The sequence below is a fragment of the Bubalus kerabau genome, chromosome 2 (assembly GCF_029407905.1).
Source record: "Bubalus kerabau isolate K-KA32 ecotype Philippines breed swamp buffalo chromosome 2, PCC_UOA_SB_1v2, whole genome shotgun sequence".
Classification (NCBI taxonomy): Eukaryota; Metazoa; Chordata; class Mammalia; order Artiodactyla; family Bovidae; genus Bubalus; species Bubalus kerabau.
In genome coordinates this window covers 192,763,925-192,784,778 of record NC_073625.1, presented here as the reverse complement: position 1 = coordinate 192,784,778, position 20,854 = coordinate 192,763,925, and the positions used below count along the sequence as shown (strand labels likewise).

Below are 20,854 nucleotides of genomic sequence, written 5' to 3'. Positions count from 1 at the left end.
AGAATCTAACTCCACATGCCAGTGGGCCAGCAGCAGCTCCAGGGCCCCCAGAGTCTCTGCAGCCAACAGCCTCATGACCCAGGCCCACCCCCAGGGGCCAGCAGCCTCAACACAAAGCAGGGATTGTCAACCAGATGGGGGACCAGCCAAGTCTCCCAGGCCTCCCACATAGCCCACCGCAACAGAAGGACCCATGCAGCCCATTGCGGGTATCCCTGGGCCAGAGGGGAGTGCACCGCTGGGACACATAGAGCATCTCCTGCAAAAGGCCACTTATTCAAGGTCAGCAAACATAACCAACTTATGAAATACACAAAACTGAAAACATGAGGTGACCGAGGAATCTATTCAAAATGAAAGAACTCAGCCTTGTAAGCTTGTCACAGGAGCTAGAAACACAGGTCATCTGTATTTTACTCTGAGCTTTGGACAATGAAAGTTCAGTGGAAGTGAAATGGAGATGAAAAATCTGCCTGTTGAAGAGTTCAAGGTATTGATCAAAGATGGTCAAAGAACTGGGGAGAAAAATAAAAGAGAAGTTAAGAATTTTAACAAAGGATAGGAAATATAAAGAAAAAAGAGAGATGAAGAATACAATAACTGAAATAAAAAATACACCAGAAGTAATCAACAGTAGATTATATGATACAGGGGACAGATCAATGAACTGGAAGACAGAGTAGTAGAAATCACTGAAGCTGAACAGAAAAAAAAAGAAGAAAAGAGTAAAAGAAGTGAGGACAATTTAAGAGACTTCTGGGACAACATCAAGGGTACTAACATTCACATTATAGGGGTACTGAAAGGAGAAAAGAGAGAATAAGGGGCAGAGAACACATGTGAAAGCATAATAGCTGAAAACTTCCCTAACCTGCGAAAAGAGAGAAATATTCAAGTTCAGGAGGCTCAGAGAGTCCCAAACAAGATCAACCCAAACAAGACCATGCCAAGATATCCTGTACTTAAAAAGGCAAAAGTTAAATATAGGGACTATTAAAAGCAGCAGGGAAAAGCAACAAGTAACATACAAGGAACCGTCATGAGGTTATTAGTTGACTTTTTCAGCAGAAACCCTGCAAACCAGAAGGGAGTGGCACAATATAGCTAAAATCATGAAAGGGAAAGACCTATATTCAATGTGGCAAGGCTCTCATTTGGATTGGATGGAGAGATCAAAAGTTTACAGACTAGCAGAAACTAAGAGCTCTGCACCATCAAACCAGTTTTGTAAGAAATGTGAAAAGGGCTTCTCCAAACAGAACAGCAAAGGACACAACAAGAAATATGAAAGTTACAAAAGGAAAAATCTTTTTGGTAAAGGTAAATATACAGTCACAGTAGCAAATAGACCCGATACAAGGCTAGTAGAAAGGTTAAGATTCAATGTGGTAAAGTCATCTCTGTCCGCCGTGCTTTGATAATTGTCCTCTTTCCTTTCTTCCTCCGGAGTTAATACCGTTAGCACTTCAAGTCTTTTTGTGCCTTATCAGCTGTACTTTATTTTTCAGCCGTTGCCATAAGGTTTAAATGTAAATTACTAAATACCTCCATGGGTGTTGTACACACCTCCCTCAGTAACCTGATGTCTCCTGTCCCAGTCTTTGTGCTGTTGTTTTGATACGTTTCACTTCTACCCCACAGACAACACTACTAATTTTTCTTTGAGCAGTCAAGTATCTTTCAAATGAAATTTGCCTAGTTCTTAACCTCTTTTTATCAGCAGCAACATTGTTCATTCTTTCACGTAGATCCACATTTTTGTCTAGTAACATTTTCCTCCAGCTTAAGCTATCCTTTAGTACTTATTATAGCTCAGATATTCTGTAGATACATTCTTTACAGTTTTGTTTGTCCGAGAATGTCTTTACTTTGCCCTCTCTTTTGAAGGACCTTCTCCAGATTGGGATTCTGGGTTGTCTCCTGCTCCCAGGGCGTTGCCTTCTGGAGCACGTGCTTCCTGGTGATAAGCCCGCATCCATTCTCTTTATTCATCTGTGTGTAATCTGTCTTTTTCCACTGGCTGCTTTTAAGACCTTTCTCTCCATCACTGGTTTTCAGCAATTTGATTATATTTTGATCTGGGGTGTGTGTGTGCAAAGAAAGTCTACATATTGATAGATACAGATACAGACTATACACTTGTGTGTGTGGCTAAATTATTAATAAGGTATAATTTCCATCTTCTCTGTGTTGATTGCAATATAGAGATTTCCTAACTTAATATGAATGCAAATGTGTCAGGCCATGGGAAATGAGGAGGGACGAATAATCAAAGCATCAGGCCTGGTGCTCTGAGGGCAACCAGGTCTAACCTGCTGCACTGTGGGAGACAGCCCCGTCTGTGACCAAGGTCCACAGCCAGGAGGGCAGTGGGCAGAGCTGCAACAGGGCTTCATAGACCAACAGAAGCTAAAACTATAGACAGGGCTCCTGCCTCAGAAACTCCAGGGATTTTAGAATTCCAGGAATCTCGTGAGTAATGCAGAAGTGAAATTGCAAAGGGAAGGGATAAACTGGGAGATATACATACAACTGTACATAAAGAAGATAACTTTATACACAGGAAACTCTACTCAACACTCTAATGACCTAATAGAATCTAAAAAAGAGTGGATATATATTTGTAACTGATTCATTTTGCTGTACATTTGAAACTAACACAACATTGTCAATCAACTACACTCCAATAAAAATTGTTGGGTTTTTTTTTTAAATAAATTGCAGAGGAGGATGGGACGATGACCACTTTTCTCTTTCTGCAAGTCCTAGGCCACAACCTCCAGAGGGTGCTAAGTCCAACCCTTCTAAACGACACCGGGACCACCTCAATCAAGAGCTGGGCAAACTCAGCAGCTTGCTGCCCTTCCCAGAGGATGTGCGAGCCCGACTTGACAAGCTCTCCGTCCTCAGGCTGATCGTGGGCTACCTGAAGGTGAAGAGCTACCTCACAGGTAGGTGGCAGCTGTGATTCCAAGACAAGACGTGAGCAGAGGCCGTGGACACCAGCACTTGGGGTTAGCCTTCTGTCCAGGCAAAAGCTACGTCATTGCTTTTGAATCTCAGACAGAGGTGGGAGGTACCATGCCCAACACAGGTGTGATGGGTGAACCAGAACACAGATGTGTCAGTGCCCAACCTGACGTGCGAATCCCAGGCTCCACGTCACCTCTCAGGCTGCCCACAGAAGAGCCACGCAGGGTCCCCGCCTATCTGTCTTCTGCACAGCAGCCTGAGTGGACACCCGTCTTCTTTCCTTCCTTTGCTTTGTCATTTCTTGTGAGAACCCAAGTGTTCCACCACCTTGCAGAATTTTGGCTCAGAAAGAAGGGCTCATTCTTCTGAAAGCGGGATATTTTTTTCTTGTCTTCTGGGAAACTTCCTCTTCTAAACTTCTCTATCACGTGGTGGGCACAGTGTCCTGCTCCTGGAGCCACTGCCCATTCACTTCTGTGCGCTGTTGCTGAACGACGAGGTGGTCTTAACCCCTTCCTGCAAATGAAACTTGTGTTCCAGGGATCGGGTGACGTGGGTGAGCACAGACGAGGTTGCTGTTCCCATGTCCTCTGGAGGAGAACGTGTGCCCTTCAAACTCTGAGAGCCAGGTTCTGGGAGAATGAACAGAAGAGTCTCGGACAGGGTGATGTGTTATAAATTTTTACAACTGCTCAAAAGAGAAATTCAAAAATTGATTAGATCTAGTTGACTCTGATAATTCACTGAGAATTAGGAAACTTTACCCAAAATGCAGTGGTAACTGTTTCTGTATAGTTGCGAAGTTGTGTCTGACTCTTTGCAACCCCATGGACTATAGCCCGCCAGGCTCCCCAGTCCATGGGATTCTCCAGGCAAGAATACTGGAGTGGGTTGCCATTTCCTCCTCCAGGGAGTAAGTGTTTAATGCTGTACAATAATGTCCCCAGCATGGTCACACACCTTTGAGGTGGTGGCCACGGGCTGGGGCAGGGCTGCAGGCGTTACTGAGGAGGTACTGGGTCTCACTTTGGTGCTGACAGTGTTTGGGAACTAGATGGGGTGGTGGCTGCACAGTGTTTCCAATGTGCTAAATGCCACTGGACTGCTAGTTTAAGTTGGCTCATTTCATGTCACGTGAATTCCAAGAGGGCTGGACTTCTTTGTAGGGAGGGAGGCAGAGGGCCCAGCCCTCTCAGAACATGAAGGCCCTGAATGTCTTGCCTTCTGCTCACCTCTCTCCATCCCCAGGCTGTAGTGCCAGGGCCTGTCCACCTCCAGACATCCCCAGCAGGGGCCAAGGAGCATGGGAGATTGTCCTCACCCACTCAGCTGTGCTGGCAGGCTGCCAACAGCGGCAGACCCAACCTCTGCCCTGGGTCTGACCTCCCCATGAGTCAGCCTGAAGGAAAATGTGCCTGTGTGTCCTTGGGCTGCCCTGGAGAGCTGCTTTCTTCACAGGGTCACGTGTTGTTTTCACGTGAGACACTGTGGTCTTTACCCCAGGCCAAATCTGGTCTGCTCAGAGCTGTGTCCAGGTCCTGGCTCTCCCACTAACTGCACATTCTTCCTCTGGGTCCCTCATCCGAATGGTGAGGGGACAGCCGTTTCCCATCCAGGCAGGAGTGGAGCATCTGGGAGAGACGTGTGTCACCTCAGGAGCCAGCTTGGGAAAACAGTGCTCACTCCTGCTGGACCCTCAAGAGGGCAGGAGGGCTGAACCCAGGATCCACACCTACCGGGGCTCCTCTGAGGACATGCCACTGTCCACTGGGTCCTGGCCCATCCCAGCCATGCAGTCCACTTGGCTGCCACTCTAACGGCCTAGCAGCCTCCTGCCATGGCCTGAGACTGGGGGCTAGGACCATCTTTTCCATTCTGGATAATGTAAAAGTCTGCCCTTCAAGGCCTCGCCTGGCCTTTCTCCTGTCCCCCACCTCCAGACCACTCATGGCTGCGACCTCCCATCTTCATCCCCTGCCTTACACCAGCACCCCCAGAGTCCCCTGCCCTCCTCTCCTCCCCACTGGGTCCCCTCCTTCCTCCTCTTCTCCTCCTCCCCTGCCTCCTGGCCTTTTGTGACATCCTTGATGGCTCTGGCCATCCAGTCAAGAAGATTCTGTGACTGTCCTTGTGTTCCTCCCAAGATGCCTGAAAGGGCAGAGGCTAGTTTGCCTTCATCATTTACTGTCCAGGAAACAAAGAGAACCTCTTCATGGATCATGGCCTTGTTATAGCGAGAGGGGAAAACAACAGAATGGGAAAGACTAGAGATCTCTTCAAGAAAATTGGAGATATCAAGGGAATATTTCATGTAAGGATGGGCACGATACAGGACAAAAAAAGTAAGGACCTAACAGGGGCAAAAGAAATTAAGAAGAGGTGGCAGGAGCACACAGAAGAACTATACAAAAAAAAATGTCCTAATGACCAGGGTAACCACAGGGGAGTGGTAACTCACCTAGAGCCAGACATCCTGGAATGTGAAGTCAAGTGGGCATTAGGAAGCATCACTACAAACAAAGCTAGTGGAGGTGATGGAATTTCAGCTGAGCTGTTTCAAATCCTAGAAGATGATACTATGAAAGTGTTTCACTCAATATATCAGCAAATTTGGAAAACTCAGCAGTGGCCACAGGACTGGAAAAGGTCAGTTTTCATTTCAGTTCCAAGGAAGGGCAGAGTCAAGGAATGTTCAAACTACCATACAATTGCACTCATTTCAGATGCTAGCAAAGTAATGCTCAAAATTCTCCAAGTCAGGCTTCAACAGTATGTGAACCAAGAACTTCCAGATGTACAAGCTGGGTTTAGAAGATGCAGAGGAACCAGGAATCAAATTGCCAATATTCATCAGATTATAGAGAAAGCAAGAGAATTCCAGAAAAACATCTAGTTCTGCCTCACTGACTATGCTAAAGCCTTTGACTGTGTGGATCACAACAAACTGTGGAAAATTCTTTAAAAGATGGAAATACCAGACCACCTTACCTGCGTCTTGAAAAACCTGTAGGCAGGTCAAGAAGCAACAGTTAGAACCAGACATGGAACAACGGACTGGTTCCAAACTGGGAAAGGAGTTCGTCAAGGCTGTATATTGTCACCCTGTTTATTTAACTTAGATGCAGAGTACATCATGCTAAATGCCAGGCTGGATGAAGCACAAGCTGGAATCAAGATTGCTGGGGAAAATATCAACAACCTCAGGTATGCAAATGATAGCACTCTAATGGCAGAAAGCGAAGAGGAACTAAAGAGCTTCTTGATGAAGGTGAAAGAGGAGAGTGAAAAAGCTGGCTTAAAACTCAACATTCAAACAACTAAGATCATGGCATCCAGTACCATCACTTCATGGAAAATAGAAGAGGAAAAAGTGGAAACAATGACAGATTTTGTTTTCCAAAATCACCATGGATGGTGATTGCAACCATGAATTTAAAAGACGCTTGCTCCTTGGAAGGAAAACTTTGACAAACCTAGACAGTGTATTAAAAAGCAGAGACATCACTTTGCCGACAAAGGTCTGTCTGGTCAAAGCTATGGTTTTTCCAGTAGTCATGTATGGATGTGAGAGTTAGACTATAAAGAAAGCTGAGCACCAAAGAATAGATGCTTTTGAATTGTGGTGCTGGATAAGACTCTTGAGAGTCCCCTGGACTGCAAGGAGATCAAACCAACAGTCCTAAGGGAAGTCAACTCTGAATATAGATTGGAAGGCCTGATGCTGAAGCTGAAGCTCCAATACTTTGGCCACCTGATGTGAAGAGCTGACTTATTCAAAAAGACCCTGATGCTGGGGAAAAAACTGAGGGCAAGAGGAGAAGAGGGCAGCAGAACATAAGATAGATGGATGGCATCACCGATTCAATGGATCTGAGTTTGAGCTAACTCTGGGCAATACTGAAGGACAGGGAGCCTGGTGTGCTGCAGTCTAGGCTGTTGCAAAAAATCAGACATGACTTAACAGCTGAACAATAATAATCAGTAGGTGCATTTCAGTCAGGACACTCTGGGCTGCCAGTAGCAGAAACCACAACTCCAACCGCTCTGGGCAGATGTCAACTCAGTCCCAGACTGGGACCAGCAATGAGGAGACTTGTTCACTGGGAGCAGAGAGGAGGGGACCCCAAAGGTGGTCCCTCCTGCCAAGACTGTCCACCAGGTGGGCAGTAAGGAGCAGGCAAAGCCCCGGAGGTGGGAAGGCAGGCAGCAGAGCAGGGCAGCAGGCCAAGTGCACACGGTGCCCCAGACTGTGACATGCACTTGCCCGTGGGACAGATTGCAGTCACTGCGGGAGTGTGGGGGGTTGGCTTTGTACCTGTATCTCAGACAGGCTCTCAGGGCCCAGCCCCAGACCACACCTTGAGCAGCGAGGGTCCACACCCGGCCTTTCACTGGTCACTTGAGAAGTGGCAACAATAAAAACTAAGATGGGCCTGGACCTCTAGTCCTGCAATTAGACAGGCACTCATCCCCCCAGGGACTCTGGAGATGCCAGGAGAGGCTCTGCAGACCAGGACTGTAGAGCAACCATCTGCTTGGACGTGGCTGGGGGATTTCCCTCCACTTACTCCCTACTCCCCTCCCACGACCCTGCCCCAAGGCTCCAGAAGCTGGCAGAGAGTGCAGAGCTTCCCAGGAGCAAGGGGTGTGAGCAGAGCCTCTTTGCGTTCCTGTGGCACCCCTCCCAGCACAAGGGGAGCTGCCTTCCATCACAAGGAGAGCTCCTTCACTGGCACATTTCTTCTTCCGACCTCTCTAATGCAGTCGCTGACCTAAAGTCTGAAGTTGACCTAATGGGCTTTGACTCAAGATCTGTGTGGCTCTGGGAATATTGTGATTTATTCTGACCATGTTGTGTCAACCGTGATCTTTCTCTCCCACCCTCAGTACCTCCTGCCCTCGTGCCATTTCTCTGTCCAGCCACTGGATGGTCAGTAAATGGAGTAGATGTGTCCACCTGCTTCAGGGGGCATTTCCCTGTGCCCCCACCTCCAGAAGCGCCATGTGCCAACAATGTCACTACTAAAAGTTAACCCTTGTTACCTGATACATGCTCACCACTCCAGTTTCTTACTCTTTCTCTGTGACTCAGCATCCATGAGAAAGAAGTGCCATTTCTGAGCATCCTCTCTAAGCCAGGCCTTCTGTGTAGGTATCTGACTGTGGTACCCTGTCACCATACTCCAGTCAGATGAGGAAAGATGACCTCAGAGAGGTCAAGGATACACCAAAGGTGGCAGAGCAGCAAGAGACAGAGCTAGGGCCCAGCCAGCTCCGCACTGGGCAGAGCCTCTTCTGCCACAGAAGGAATTAGTATGACACCATGAACTTGAGCTGGAGGAGACTGGGTGGGCATCACCTGGGTCTTGGACTCTCTGCGGCCCACTGTCATGTAGAGAAAGCAGGTGAGGAGGTTCTGCTGGAGAGATGGGAAAAGCACATGGCTGAACAGGAGCCCACTGCTCATACCCCTCTGGGAACCTGGGGGATGGCCTGCTGGGGCTGCCCTGCCTGGTGGGCAAGCACATTACCCCTCAGCATGGCAGGAGGCTAAGGAGCCTGAGAAGGGGTGTGTGTAGAATCAGAGGGTGTGGGCACTCTGGACCCCTGCCAGCCTGAAGCCTGCCCAGATGTCTCACTTTGAAGAGAAGAAAGTCGTATTTCTCAGGACTCCTTGGTGCAAGGCTCCTGGAGCATGGAATTCCTTCTGCAGAATTCCTCCCTCCCACACCTTTATCCTCCCAGTCAACCAGCAACATCTGACCCGGGGATGCTGCAGGGGTCCTGGCCCAGAGCTCTCGGGTAGGGATACCCCTGGTCTCCACTGGACTCTGTGATGACAAAGAAGGCTGTTTGTTTGTTATTGAGTTGCTAAATACTAAAATGACACACAGACCTCTTCAAACAAATGACTTTCTTCTGATTTCAAGCCAGACCCAGCTGTTTCTCAAGGCCGCTCCATCTCTGAGGCTGGTCTGGACAAGCACAGGCAGCTTCAACAGCCTTTGGATTTCTTTCCAAGAATCAGAGCCATATCACTTAATAGGTATTTTTGTGGCTGTAAGATGCTTTCCTTGAACAAGAGCTGTGCCAATGAGATCATTAAACATGTTTATTTTTAATCTTTGGATCTTTTCTCTTATCGAATATTTCTGAAGAGGTGTTCACTACAGACATAGAGGTGGTGGTCCATTCCTTGAAAGTAGGGGCTTGGAGCATCACTGAGGGCTTCTGCTCTGCTAGGGGACTCATGAGATCAGTGTGTGTTCTCAGAGGCTGGAATCTTGTGTGTTCCTGTGACCCAAGACCCTGGCGTCTCCTCCATGGTGTGTCTACTCCGCCTCCGGTTGCCTGTGTCATCCTTTCCTCAAGTCCCTCCATGCTTCCATTGTTTCTTGACCAGGACACACTTTCCTTTTTTCTGAACATCCTGAAGCAGAGCGTGTGATATGCAGCTGCTCAGCTGACCCCTCAGGACTGAGTTTCCCGCTCTTTTCAGTCCCTGCCGTCACTGCTCTCCAGCAGTTCCCTCTTTGAGTGACATGAGCCACCACCCTGAATCCTCAGCCAGAGCACAGGGGTTTGGGGGCTTTGGGATGGCCTGAGTCACCCCAGTGAAGGATGGTTTCTGCACCAGTGTTAACAGCCCGTCACCACCTCTTATTGTTACTGAAAAGAAAATGCTACCAAAACACTGAATCATAAGATCTCTCTGTGGCTTTTGGATTTTCATCTTGCTTTTCCCTGTATTTCCTGAAATCTGAAAGGTGCTAAGTGCAGTTCACCAGAGAGACGTGTCTTCAAGGCCCCTTCCTACAGTTCGGATTTGTATTCCTCTCTCGCTTCCTGCAATGTTTGCAGGCAACAGCCTGGGTCTCCTTGGGAAGGACTGGCGAGACCTTGGGCTGGGGTGGGACTCACCTGGAGACAAAAGCATGGAAATGGGAGCAGCCTTTCAGCCCCTTCAGGATGTGTGGCCTCAGAGACTGGGACAGGAGGAAGGTTCTGGGCTCCGTGACGAGGAACGGGACCCTGAGTGCATGGCGGGGAGGTGCACGCAAGCTGTGCCTTTGGGAACATCCTGGGGTGAGCTCTGACGGAAAGCACTGGCTGTCGGCATCTTGCCCGTCCTTCAAGGGCTGTTCCACATGCTGTTTCTTCCAGGAAGACATCCTGGAGCTGAGGGCCCCTCCTGCTGGATGGAGTACCTCAGGCCACAGTGCTTCAGGTGGTGCTTTCTACCCTCCACCTCCGAGCCCAAAAGTGCCTCTCTCACCATTCCCGTGTTCTTCATGCAGCCTTAAGCACAGCCCGTCTTTGGTAAACATTTGAGAGGAATGGAAGGAAAACATCTGGGGGCTTGAGTGAAATAGCTGGTCAACGAAAGCCAGACATCTTAATAGTAGTTTGTCTTACCCAACTGCAGGTGCTTTTCCTTCAAGAGGTTTGAGGAAGGAAAAAAATACATTTGTCAAGACATTAAGTTTGTAGACAAAGAGGAATGTGTTGACTCTTTGGCTGGAAGAAGCTTAATGAGAGCAACAGAGGAAAAAGAAGGGTGGGGAGGGGGCTTATCTACAGGGGCCAGGTTTCCCTCCTTCAGGAAGCTCATGTCCCTGAGGAATAATACTAACGTATGTAACATAACACAGTGATACCTGGACTAGGGGGCATTTTGAGCCTTAAATCCCTTGATTGCAAAAACTGTCTCCAGAGTCTGGGGAACACGGCAGCCATTCGTCCTGCCTCTAATAGGACTTGGGTTCACAGGCAAGGGAAGGAGCAAAAACTGTCTCCAGAGTCTGGGGAACATGGCAGCCATTCGTCCTGCCTCTAATAGGACTTGGGGGTCACAGGCAAGGGAAGGAGCAGCTGCCCTGGACAGACCCCAGGGTTTGGGGGTCACCTTTTCTCTGTGCTTGTCCTCTATTTCACAAATCCAAGGTGAGTACCTTCCAACCATAAATTCCAAACCCTATTTCCCTGTATCTGTAAAAACAAAGAGAACACGACCCCACGAGGTACACAGCTCCATTCTATACAGACCATGGACTGAGTTTGTATCAGTCCGTGTTGCTCTGATGTCCACAAGCTGTTGTGTTGGTGTACTGTGGCCAAGTCCATGTGACAAAAGGAAAGCCCTCTTCCTGAGGACTTTTAACGAGCTTGCTAGTGCGTCTTGGCCACTAGCAAGGAAAGGCCACTTTCCCGAAGACTTTAGAAGTTCACATGTGATGCTGTTTTCTGTGTAAACTAAAGGACAACTTGTTTATGAGGCAAGTGCCTACCTGTGTTTCTAATGTCAGACACTGTTCCACTACTTACGCATGTGCTGGTCCAATAGGGTTTTTTAGAAAAGGCTTTTTTGTTTTCAGACTTCATCTTTGAGATAAAAAAAATACAGTCACCAATATTACTGATGATTCTAAGGGGAGGAGTTTCCAGAGTTTGCACTGAAGAGTCATTCATTGTCAAATAAATCGTGAAATTACCTCCTTATCTGCATTAGTAATAAATCTTGTGTTTACCCAGCTAAATATCTCTGGGACTCATACAGTCAGTCTTACTTAAAGAGAACACCAAGAAATGTGAAATGAAAAAAACCTTGGCTCATTTTTCTGGCGCACTGCTAGAACTCAGGGTGGTTTGTATAGAATGGATATACCTGTGTACCTCGTGGGGCCATGTTCTTTTTGTTTTACAGATACAGGGAAATGGGGTTTGGAATTTATGGTTGGAAGACACTCACCTTAGATTTGTGGAATAGAGGACAAGGACAGAGAAGTGACCCCCAACCCCTGAGGCCTGTCCAGGGAACCTGCTTCTTCCCTTGCCTGTGATCCCCGAACCCAAGTCCTGTTGCTTTCCTTGCGCACAAACATGACGATGATCTCAGCCCTTGGCAATGCCAGGATAAAGGCCCAGCATGTGACATCTGTCTGCCCACCTCACCCTGCAGAGCACGTGAAGGCACGTCACACTCTGGGCTCTTCTGCAGGTGCTGGGGCTCACGGGGAGCAAAGACCTATCAGCACAGAGGTTAGGAGTGGAGGACACGACTGTGACTTCAGAGACAGATGCACAATAAGACATCAGATGCAGGTTCAGCGGGGCTGCTGAGGGGCCAGGGCAGAGTGGCAGGTGCTGCTGATCAACACTGTGGAGCGGGAGGCCACTTGAGGACAGCTGAGCCCATACGGCACGTGACGGAGGAGCCCTCTGGCAGAGGGCAGTACCTGAAGGGCTCCTGGCACAGGGGCATGGACTGTTCTGAAAACAGTGAAAAGGCTGGGGCCCAGAAGGGCAGAGGGCAAGCTCCAAGGAGCCGGTCCCAGGAAGCGTCATGGAACACAGCTGTGCACGGTCCTGCCTACAACCTCCGAGACTGTACAGGGAAGCTGTTTCCTTGCTAACTCCAGTTACTCAAAATCAAACTGATACATCATGGTCAGGATTATGATTTTGTCCTGTGATGTGAAGCTTTTGGATGCTTCTGAGCAGGGAAGTGGCATCATGTGCTGTGTAAGTGCAAGAGATGCTACATCAGCTGCTGCTCAGAGGCTTGATTGCCTGGGACAAAAGTAGAAGTAGGGAGATCAGTGAGGAGGCTGGTGTCTTGGTCCAGTGAGAGCTGGTGTTTCAGACCAAGATGGGTGGAGGTGATGAAGCAAAGGCAGCTTCCTATCACAGGCTGTGTCGGTTGCTCCAGCCTGGTCTGATGGGTCAGGCAGAAACAGCACACGACACCTGTGTACTGCTAGGAGACGGAGGAGCAAGTAACTTTCATCAGGAGAAATGGTGAGTCTTCCTCAGAGGAGGCAGCATTTGGAATTGAATGAATGCTTTGCCTGCAGAGAAGCTTTCAATAAGAACTGTTCAGACAAAGAGTGAAATGATGCCCTATTCCCAGGTGGAGGGGCAGGTTTTAATTACATGGCCACTCTCACTGGAGCCTTTGGGGAAGAGCGCAAGGTGCCAGGGGACAGAGCTGCATCTGCCATTCTGAGCTGAGAACCAGGGTCACCTGGGTTCTCCTGTCTGTCCCAGGTGGACAGAACATCTTCATAACACCTGTTCTCTTTCTCAGCCACCCTAAAGGACAGCAGTGTGGACTGCTCTGCTGACCCATCCATGAACCCCAGAAGAGAGCACCCTTTTGCACAGGTCCCTGGAGAATTGTTTTCTGAAGGAGACTTGCTTCTTCAGGTATTGTATGAATTGACATCTGTACTTTCTATCAGAGGTTATGAATCGTAACAGAATCAAGCTCCAGAGTTTTCCAGAAAACACTTTGTTTCAGCTCTTGTTGAAGTTGTCTTTAATTATTGTGTCAAAATCCTGTTTGAGTGTTCTATATCTAGTTTTCCATTTTGGACAGTTCTATACTCATACTGCATGTGGGTGGGAGTCACACAGGGGCAGGAAGAGCTGGGAACCATGGATGCCAGGCCCTGGTGGCCACTTGCTAGTCAAGTGTGGGTGCCTCCCCCCAAGAGGGGTTCTCCATCTGAGCTTTTTAGGCCCTGAGCATGGAGAACATGCAGGGCCCTGGACAACCGGCCACAGAAGCAGTTGGGCCTCTTCTTCAGGGAAGAAGAGATCACTGCATCCTTATTTACATGGTGTTGGCTTATTTATCTGCTGAGGATTCAGTCTCAGCACAGTCCAGGCAAGAGTACTGGAGTGGGTTGCCATTGCCTTCTCCCTCAGGACAGTCACTCTATCTTAGAGTCTTAAAAGTCAGTTATTCTCTCCACTGAAGGGTGAAAGGTTGTTGTTGAATCACGCGAATACACCGGGATTCTTGGCCCCGGGAGGAGAAGAATTCAATCCGGGGCCAGAGACGAGGCTTGATCGCTCAGAGCTTTTGTGTAATAAAGTTTTATTAAAGCATAAAGGAGATAGAGAAAGCTTCTGACATAGGCATCAGAAGAGAGCAGAAAGAGTACCCACTTGCTAGTGTTAACAATGAAGTTATATATTCCAAAGACTGTCTGGAGGTTGTAAAGACCTCATCAGACCTACTCCCATAATTTACATTTTAAGATAACAGAATTAGCCAGAAGTTTTAATCCAAAGACTGTCCTTAGGCAGGATACATTATTGTTATATAATCCTAAGGAATGTGGAGAAAGAAAAAAAGTTTGTCCTTTCTTCCTCCTTGAGAATTCCAGACCCCTCTCTCCTTGGGGACCCCTAGACTCCCTATCAACCTGCCTAGGAAATGACTCTCTCATTCCCCCCTTTTCTTTTAGGAGAATTATGTTGCCTAGGGAAAAGGGGTGTCGTTCTTGTTCCATAACTGCTTCCGAGCTGACAAGGGGCGTTGTCCCTAAATTGGTGAGGCAACATATTCTCCTAATCCTCATATTGAGAATCTCTGATCCAGGGACCCCAAATAGTAGCTGGAGGAAGTTGCAACAGTAGCAGAAGTTTGAGCAATCATTTGTAACTTAAAAGCTTTCAAGCAGCTAGAAACAAATCCAGTTATACAATTACAGATGCAGGCAACATAGTCATTAAAACAAGTTAAAATCGAAATTAAAAGTCACATTATGTCCATAGGTAAAGTGCAACGTGTTGCACCAGTCCATTTTAGGGTTGGTAGATGTCATCAGATGAAGAAGAGGCGTCGCAGGTGATTGTTGTCGAAGGTATTCACAGACTCGGAGAAAGTCTTTTCCTTGAAGTGGGGATGTCCACCACGGGAAGCCTTCCACTGATGAAGAGGGGAGCGCTCTGCAGACCCAGCATTTAGACCGATTGTGGAATGCAGCGTAGGAGCGAGCCCAGGACAGGAAGACATTGTCTTGAGGATCCAACGGCAGATTCAGGATTTTTGGAGCCAGCAGAAGTAGACTCACATAGATTATCAGGCCCATCTGCTGCCCTTTGCTTAACTCTAGAGCTCGGGTCAGAGCCACAAGCTCCACTAACAGAGCACTGGTTCCCTGGGGGAGAGATTTTGCCTCCAAAACCTGTTCAGCAGTCACAGCGGTGTAACCTGCTTTACGTTTTCCATCCTCAACAAAAGAACTGCCATCTGTAAATATTTCCATATCAGGATTGTCTAATGGGGTATCCATTAGATCCTCCCGAGCTGCATAGTTTAAAGTTAGGAATTGAGAACAATCGTGATCAGGTGTTTCATTTTCCTTCTCAGGAAGGAAAGTGGCAGGATTTAGATTTCCACAAACTTTAAGCTTAGTTACTGGTCCTTCTAACAACAATGACTGATACTTAAGAAGCCTACTGTCTGTCCTCCAAATATTAACCTTAGAATTTAAGATTCCACTCACATCGTGAGAAGTCAGTACAGTAAGGTTTCGTCCATTAATTATTTTTAAAGCTTCAGGTGCTAATAAAGCTGCTGCCCCAATTACTCTTAGGCAGTGGGGCCACCCACGTGAAACTACATCTAATTCTCTGCTTAGATAAGCAATAGGTTGCTGGTGAGGCCCTCGGGGTGTCAAAACTCCCAATGCCACACCTTTTCTTTCAGTGACAAACAAATTAAATTCTGACCCTGTGGGCAAGCTCAGAGCTGGAGCTTGCAGGAGAGCAGCCTGAAGAACCTTAAAAGCCTTTTGAGTTTCTGTTTGTCGGTTTGGGCCTGCTGAGTTTCAGCTATAAGTTTATATAAAGGCCGGGCAAGTTCCCCATAACCCAGAATCCAAATGCGACAGTAACCTGTGATTCCCAAAAATCCTCTCAATTGTCTTAAAGTCATAGGTAGGGGATGATTTAGTACAGGTTTAATTCTCTCAGGGCCTGTGGCCCTAGTTCCTTCTGATATGATTAGGCCCAGATATCTAACCGACTGTTGACAAAGCTGAGCCTTTTCTCTTGATGCCTTGTAACCACAGCCTGCCAGAAAGTTTAAGAAATCTTCTGAGGCTCGCAAACAAGCTTTCTCTGTCTCAGCACAGAGCAAAATATCATTTACATATTGTAACACCACTGCTTCAGAGCTATTAAAGTTTTGTAGATCCCGTGACAAACTTTGTCCGAATAAGTGAGGACTGTCACGAAATCTCTGGGGCAAAACTGTCCAGGTTAACTGAGAAGCTGGCTGCGTAGGGTCTTCAAAGGCAAATAGAAATTGACTTTCTTCCGCCAAAGGCACTGAATAGAAGGCATCCTTTAAATCAATTACTGAGAAATATTTGGCCCGTTCAGGAATTTAAGACAATAGAGTATAAGGATTAGGCACCACGGGGTGTAAAGAAACTACAGCCTCATTTATTATTCGTAAATCTTGAACTAGTCTCCATTTACCATTCGATTTCTTTATACCCAAAATAGGAATGTTGCAAGGACTGCTACAGGGAATTAATAGTCCCTGCTCCTTTAAATTTTCGATGATGGGTTTTAACCCTTCCTTAACTTCAGGTTTCAGTGGATACTGCTTCTTATGTGGAAATACGTGCAGGTCTTTGAGCTTAACAACTACAGGAATAGCATTTTGTGCTCGACCCACAGATTTTCCATCAGCCCATACTCTAGGATTTACATTTTGTTCAACTAAAGGGAGAGAAAGGAAGAGCTCCATATTCATGAAAACAGAGGCATGGACCTTGCTCAGTATATCCCTTCCCAAAAGGGGTGAGGGAGATTCTGGCACGATCAGAAACTCGTGTGAAAACAGCACAGAATCCCAGTTGCAAGATAAAGAATAACTGAAATAATACCTTTTGGTTCGTCCAGACAGTCCCATTATGAAAGCGGATTGGGAAGAAAGTGGGCCAGGGGCTTCAGTAAGCACAGAATAAGTTGCCCCAGTATCTAAAAGGAAATCGACGATTGCCCCCCCCCACAATTATTAATACCCGGGGTTCCTCAGGTGTAATTAGGACAGGAGCTTGTGTGGGGACCCCCGGGCACCTTCAGTCCTGATTGTCTTGAGAGTCCAACCCTGGAGACCTACGCCTCTGGGGGCAGTCTCTCTTCCAGTGTGGTCCTTTGCAGACCTGATGTGGAGCTGGGGGCGGCTTAGATGCCTGAGGGCAATCCCGCTTGAGGTGCCCCTCCTTTCCACAGTAATAGCAAGCCCATCCCTTTTCACCTGCGTCCCTCTGGGCATTTTTCTCAGGCTGTTTAAGAACGTTTTTCATAGCCATGGCGAAGGCTTCAGCCTTTTCCTTTGTCTTTTTTTGCATTTCTTTCTTTTCCTCATATTCCCTACCATAATGGACTGTCTGAGCCAGTTGTAACAGAGTATCTAAAGACTGATTTGGTCCATACGCCCATTTTAATAGCTTACCGCGGATATCTGGAGCCGACTGAGTGAGAAAGCTATCCTTTAAGATCACTTTTCCCTCTTCACTTTCAGGATCAATCTCAGTGAATCTGCAAAGGCCTTCTCTCAGTCTATCTAGGAATTTACCAGGAGCTTCCTTCTCCTCCTGTTCTATGTCTGCCAATTTGCCATAGTTTAAAGGCTTAGAACGCGCCTGCCTAAGTCCTTCAAGAATACATCTAACAAAATGACTCTGATCCCATCTTCCTTTAGCTGTGTTGTAATCCCAGTCTGGTTCTATAGTTGGGACCGCCTGATTCCCAGTGGGGAGGGCCGCTATCTCGTTCTCCCTCTTCCCTACTGATTCATTACCAAGCCATTCATCTCCATAAGCAACCGCTTTTCCCAAAACTCGAGTCTTTGACTCGGGAGTCAGCGTTTGTCCCAAGATGTACATCACATCCTTCCAAGTGAGGTCATAAAGCAGAGTAACACCTTTAAAAGCTCTAATATATTTTTCTGGGTCCTCTAAATAGTCTCCCAGATCCTCCTTGATTCTTTGTATTTCTTGATAAGAGAAAGGCTTATTAACTCTCACAGACTGATTATTTCTCCCGGTGGGTGTTTCATAAAGAGGCAACAGCTTGTGTGGCTGTTCCTCAGTCTCTCTGGCTGCTCTGCGCATATGATCCCAGGGATAGATTGGAGAAACCTGTTTTTCCTCTTCTCTTTGTCTCCTGTCCTCCATCTCATCTCTTACTTCGATGGTCTGAGTTTCTACCAAAACCAGAGTAGTCTGAGGTCGTACTGAGACAGGAGTTGTTTGGACCTCCATGTGGGCAGTTTGAATCCCAGTTTGCAGTCCCAGGTATGGGGGCAAAGTAAGAGGACAGGAGGGAGCTGAAGGTTTCACGCCCAAATCTATACCCTTAGGACATAAGTCTGGCATATTTCACAGAGAGAAAAAGGGCAACACATATGCTACTTCTACCCATTTCCCTTGTTCCTTACAGAACCGGTCTAATTGTAGAACAGTATTATACTTAAGAGACCCTCCAACTGGCCAACATTCGCCATCCTCCAGTGGATACCGTGGCCATGCAGTATCACATAGGAAGACCAGGTGTGTCTTCTTTAAGCCCTGGGGATCAAATCTATCCCAGTTTTTCAGGATACAGTTCAAAGGAGTGAAGCTGGAATTGTTAGCTCCCATCTGTAAGAGAAATAAAGCGACCAGCGCCATTTTTCTACCCAAGGCGTCCCTCCCTGCTCTAGATGGGGGTATAGACAGACGTTACACCAAAAGCTTTTCCTTCCTGGTCGAACTTAGTCTGTTCCTTACCGACGCAGGCGCCATACTCATCCCTCCCAGTTCTACCACCGAGATGGGATAGGGATGTACCAGGGGTAGACTTGATAGCATCCCTACTTGACATCCAGCTCTTCACCCTTAACCTTGCTTGCCTCTGATGTCACCCGGGGTGAATCAGAGTAACCTTCCGGAATGCCTCCCAAGCTAAGACCGCTGTGGAAAACATTCATCACTTGAGTGCCTGTGCACGACCCTGAGTATTTCCTGACTACAATAAGACTGACACGAACATAAAACTGAGATGTTCTTTCTAAGCATCACCACACCAGTATAATAAATAGCCTCCTCTGATCCACTAAGAGCCGGCGTTACCAAAGAAAAAAAACCCATCGCAGTCCCAATCTGAGTAACCTTTAACCTCAGAGATGTTCTGGGAGCTAGAGCTCCATCTAGCTTCCGAACTTTCGATTCCTAGCCAGGCTAGGCGCTTTCTTGAATACCAATCCAAGTTTGGGACCTAAGCCACAGTACACAATAACAGTATAGATCACAAGTCCCTTGAAAGTCTATGATCCGATAGATTAGGTTAGTACTTCTAATTCCCAAGGAGTTATGAAATGGTCAAAGAGACCTAAAAGTTTGACCAAAAAAGGAGAGTTCAGTCCACATGCTTTGCCCATTTCTGGTCGGTTCCCAAAGGAGACATTGGGTGCCTCTTGCCATTGGCAGGTCAGTATAACGCCCTGACAGGTTTCTGCCATAAGCCCTATGAGATCACCGTGGAACTGCAGAGCAGGGCTCCTTACTTGCTTCACGCAGGGCATGCCATTCATTCACAGAAGCACACCGTACAGTTAGTAAAGCACAGCAGAAAACGTGTTCGCTAAGAGAACAAAGAACTAAAGCTCCAAGCATTCTTACCTTGTCCTGAAGGATCCCGGACGAGCCCCCAAGATGAAAGGTTGTTGTTGAATCATGCGAATACACCAGGATTCTTGGCCCCCGGAGGAGAAGAATTCAATCCGGGGCCAGAGACAAGGCTTGATCGCTTAGAGCTTTTGTGTAATAAAGTTTTATTAAAGCATAAAGGAGATAGAGAAAGCTTCTGACATAGGCATCAGAAGAGGGCAGAAAGAGTACCCACTTGATAGTGTTAGCAATGAAGTTATATACTCCAAAGAATGTCTGGAGGTTGTAAAGACCTCATCAGACCTACTCCCATAATTTACATTTTAAGATAACAGAATTAGCCACGAGGTTTAATCCAAAGACTGTCCTTAGGCAGGATACATTATTGTTATATAATCCTAAGAAATGTGGAGAAAGAAAAAATGTTTGTCCTTTCTTCCTCCTTGAGAATTCCAGACCCCTCTCTCCTTGGGGACCCCTAGACTCCCTATCAACCTGCCTAGGAAATGACTCTCTCAAGAGTACTATTTTTTTTTAATACTTCATACTTTAAAAAACTTAAAAAAAGACCTGCTACAAAAACTGTCAAAATGTTACCATAAATGCTGGACGTATGATGGTTGATTACAATGATCACTTTACTTTGTAGCGAATTTGAACTGCTTTGTATCTATACCTTTAACATAGGAATTTTAACCAAAAGTCTCTTGAAATAAGGTGCCTAAAGAATAGTTTTAAATTAGTTTGTTTAATTGAAAATTACCAAAATTCTGTATTAATCACGATTCCCCAGAGAAACAGAACCAGTAGGATGTGTGTGTGTGTGTGTGTGTGTGTGTGTGAAGAGAGAGAGAGAGAAAGATTTTAAGAAATTGGTTCATGTGAATGTGGGGTGTAGCAAATCTGAAATTAGCAGGAAGGCTAGAAGCTTATAGACCCAAGCAAAAGTTAATGTTGCAATCTTCAGTCCAAAGGCTGAAGTCCAAAAATTCTGAAAGCAGAATTTTTTCTTAGGGATCTCAAACTTTTTCCTTTAAGTCCTTTAACTAACTGGATGTGACCCACCCACATTATGGAAGGCAATCCGTGTTACTCAGAGTCCATTTATTTAAATGTTATTCACATCTCAAAGGGGCTTCCCTGATAGCTCAGTTGGTAAAGAATCCACCTGTAATGCAGGAGACCCCAGTTTGATTCCTGGGTCGGGAAGATCCACTGGAGAAGGGATAGGCTACCCACGCCAGTATTCTTGGGCTTCCCTGGTGGCTCAGCTGGTAAAGAATCTGCCTGCAATGCGGGAGACCTGAGTTTGATCCCTGGACTGGGAAGATCCCCTGGAGAAGGGAAAGGCTACCCACTCCAGTACTCTGGCCTGGAAAATTCCATGGACTACAGTCCATGGGGTCACAAAGAGTCAGACA

At 46.9% G+C, this 20,854-nt stretch overlaps 1 protein-coding gene across 1 annotated transcript in view; it reads left to right on the top strand.

Moving 5' to 3' along the window:
- LOC129644551 (aryl hydrocarbon receptor-like) overlaps positions 1 to 20,854 on the top strand; it is a 50,266-nt gene that overhangs the window by 6,181 nt on the left and 23,231 nt on the right. The window contains exons 2-7 of the mRNA XM_055570138.1: positions 2,764 to 2,951; positions 3,077 to 3,096; positions 4,432 to 4,442; positions 9,835 to 9,846; positions 11,607 to 11,640; positions 13,138 to 13,179. Coding sequence (XP_055426113.1) covers positions 2,764 to 2,951; positions 3,077 to 3,096; positions 4,432 to 4,442; positions 9,835 to 9,846; positions 11,607 to 11,640; positions 13,138 to 13,179 — 307 coding nt within the window. The remainder of the gene's footprint in view (positions 1 to 2,763; positions 2,952 to 3,076; positions 3,097 to 4,431; positions 4,443 to 9,834; positions 9,847 to 11,606; positions 11,641 to 13,137; positions 13,180 to 20,854) is intronic.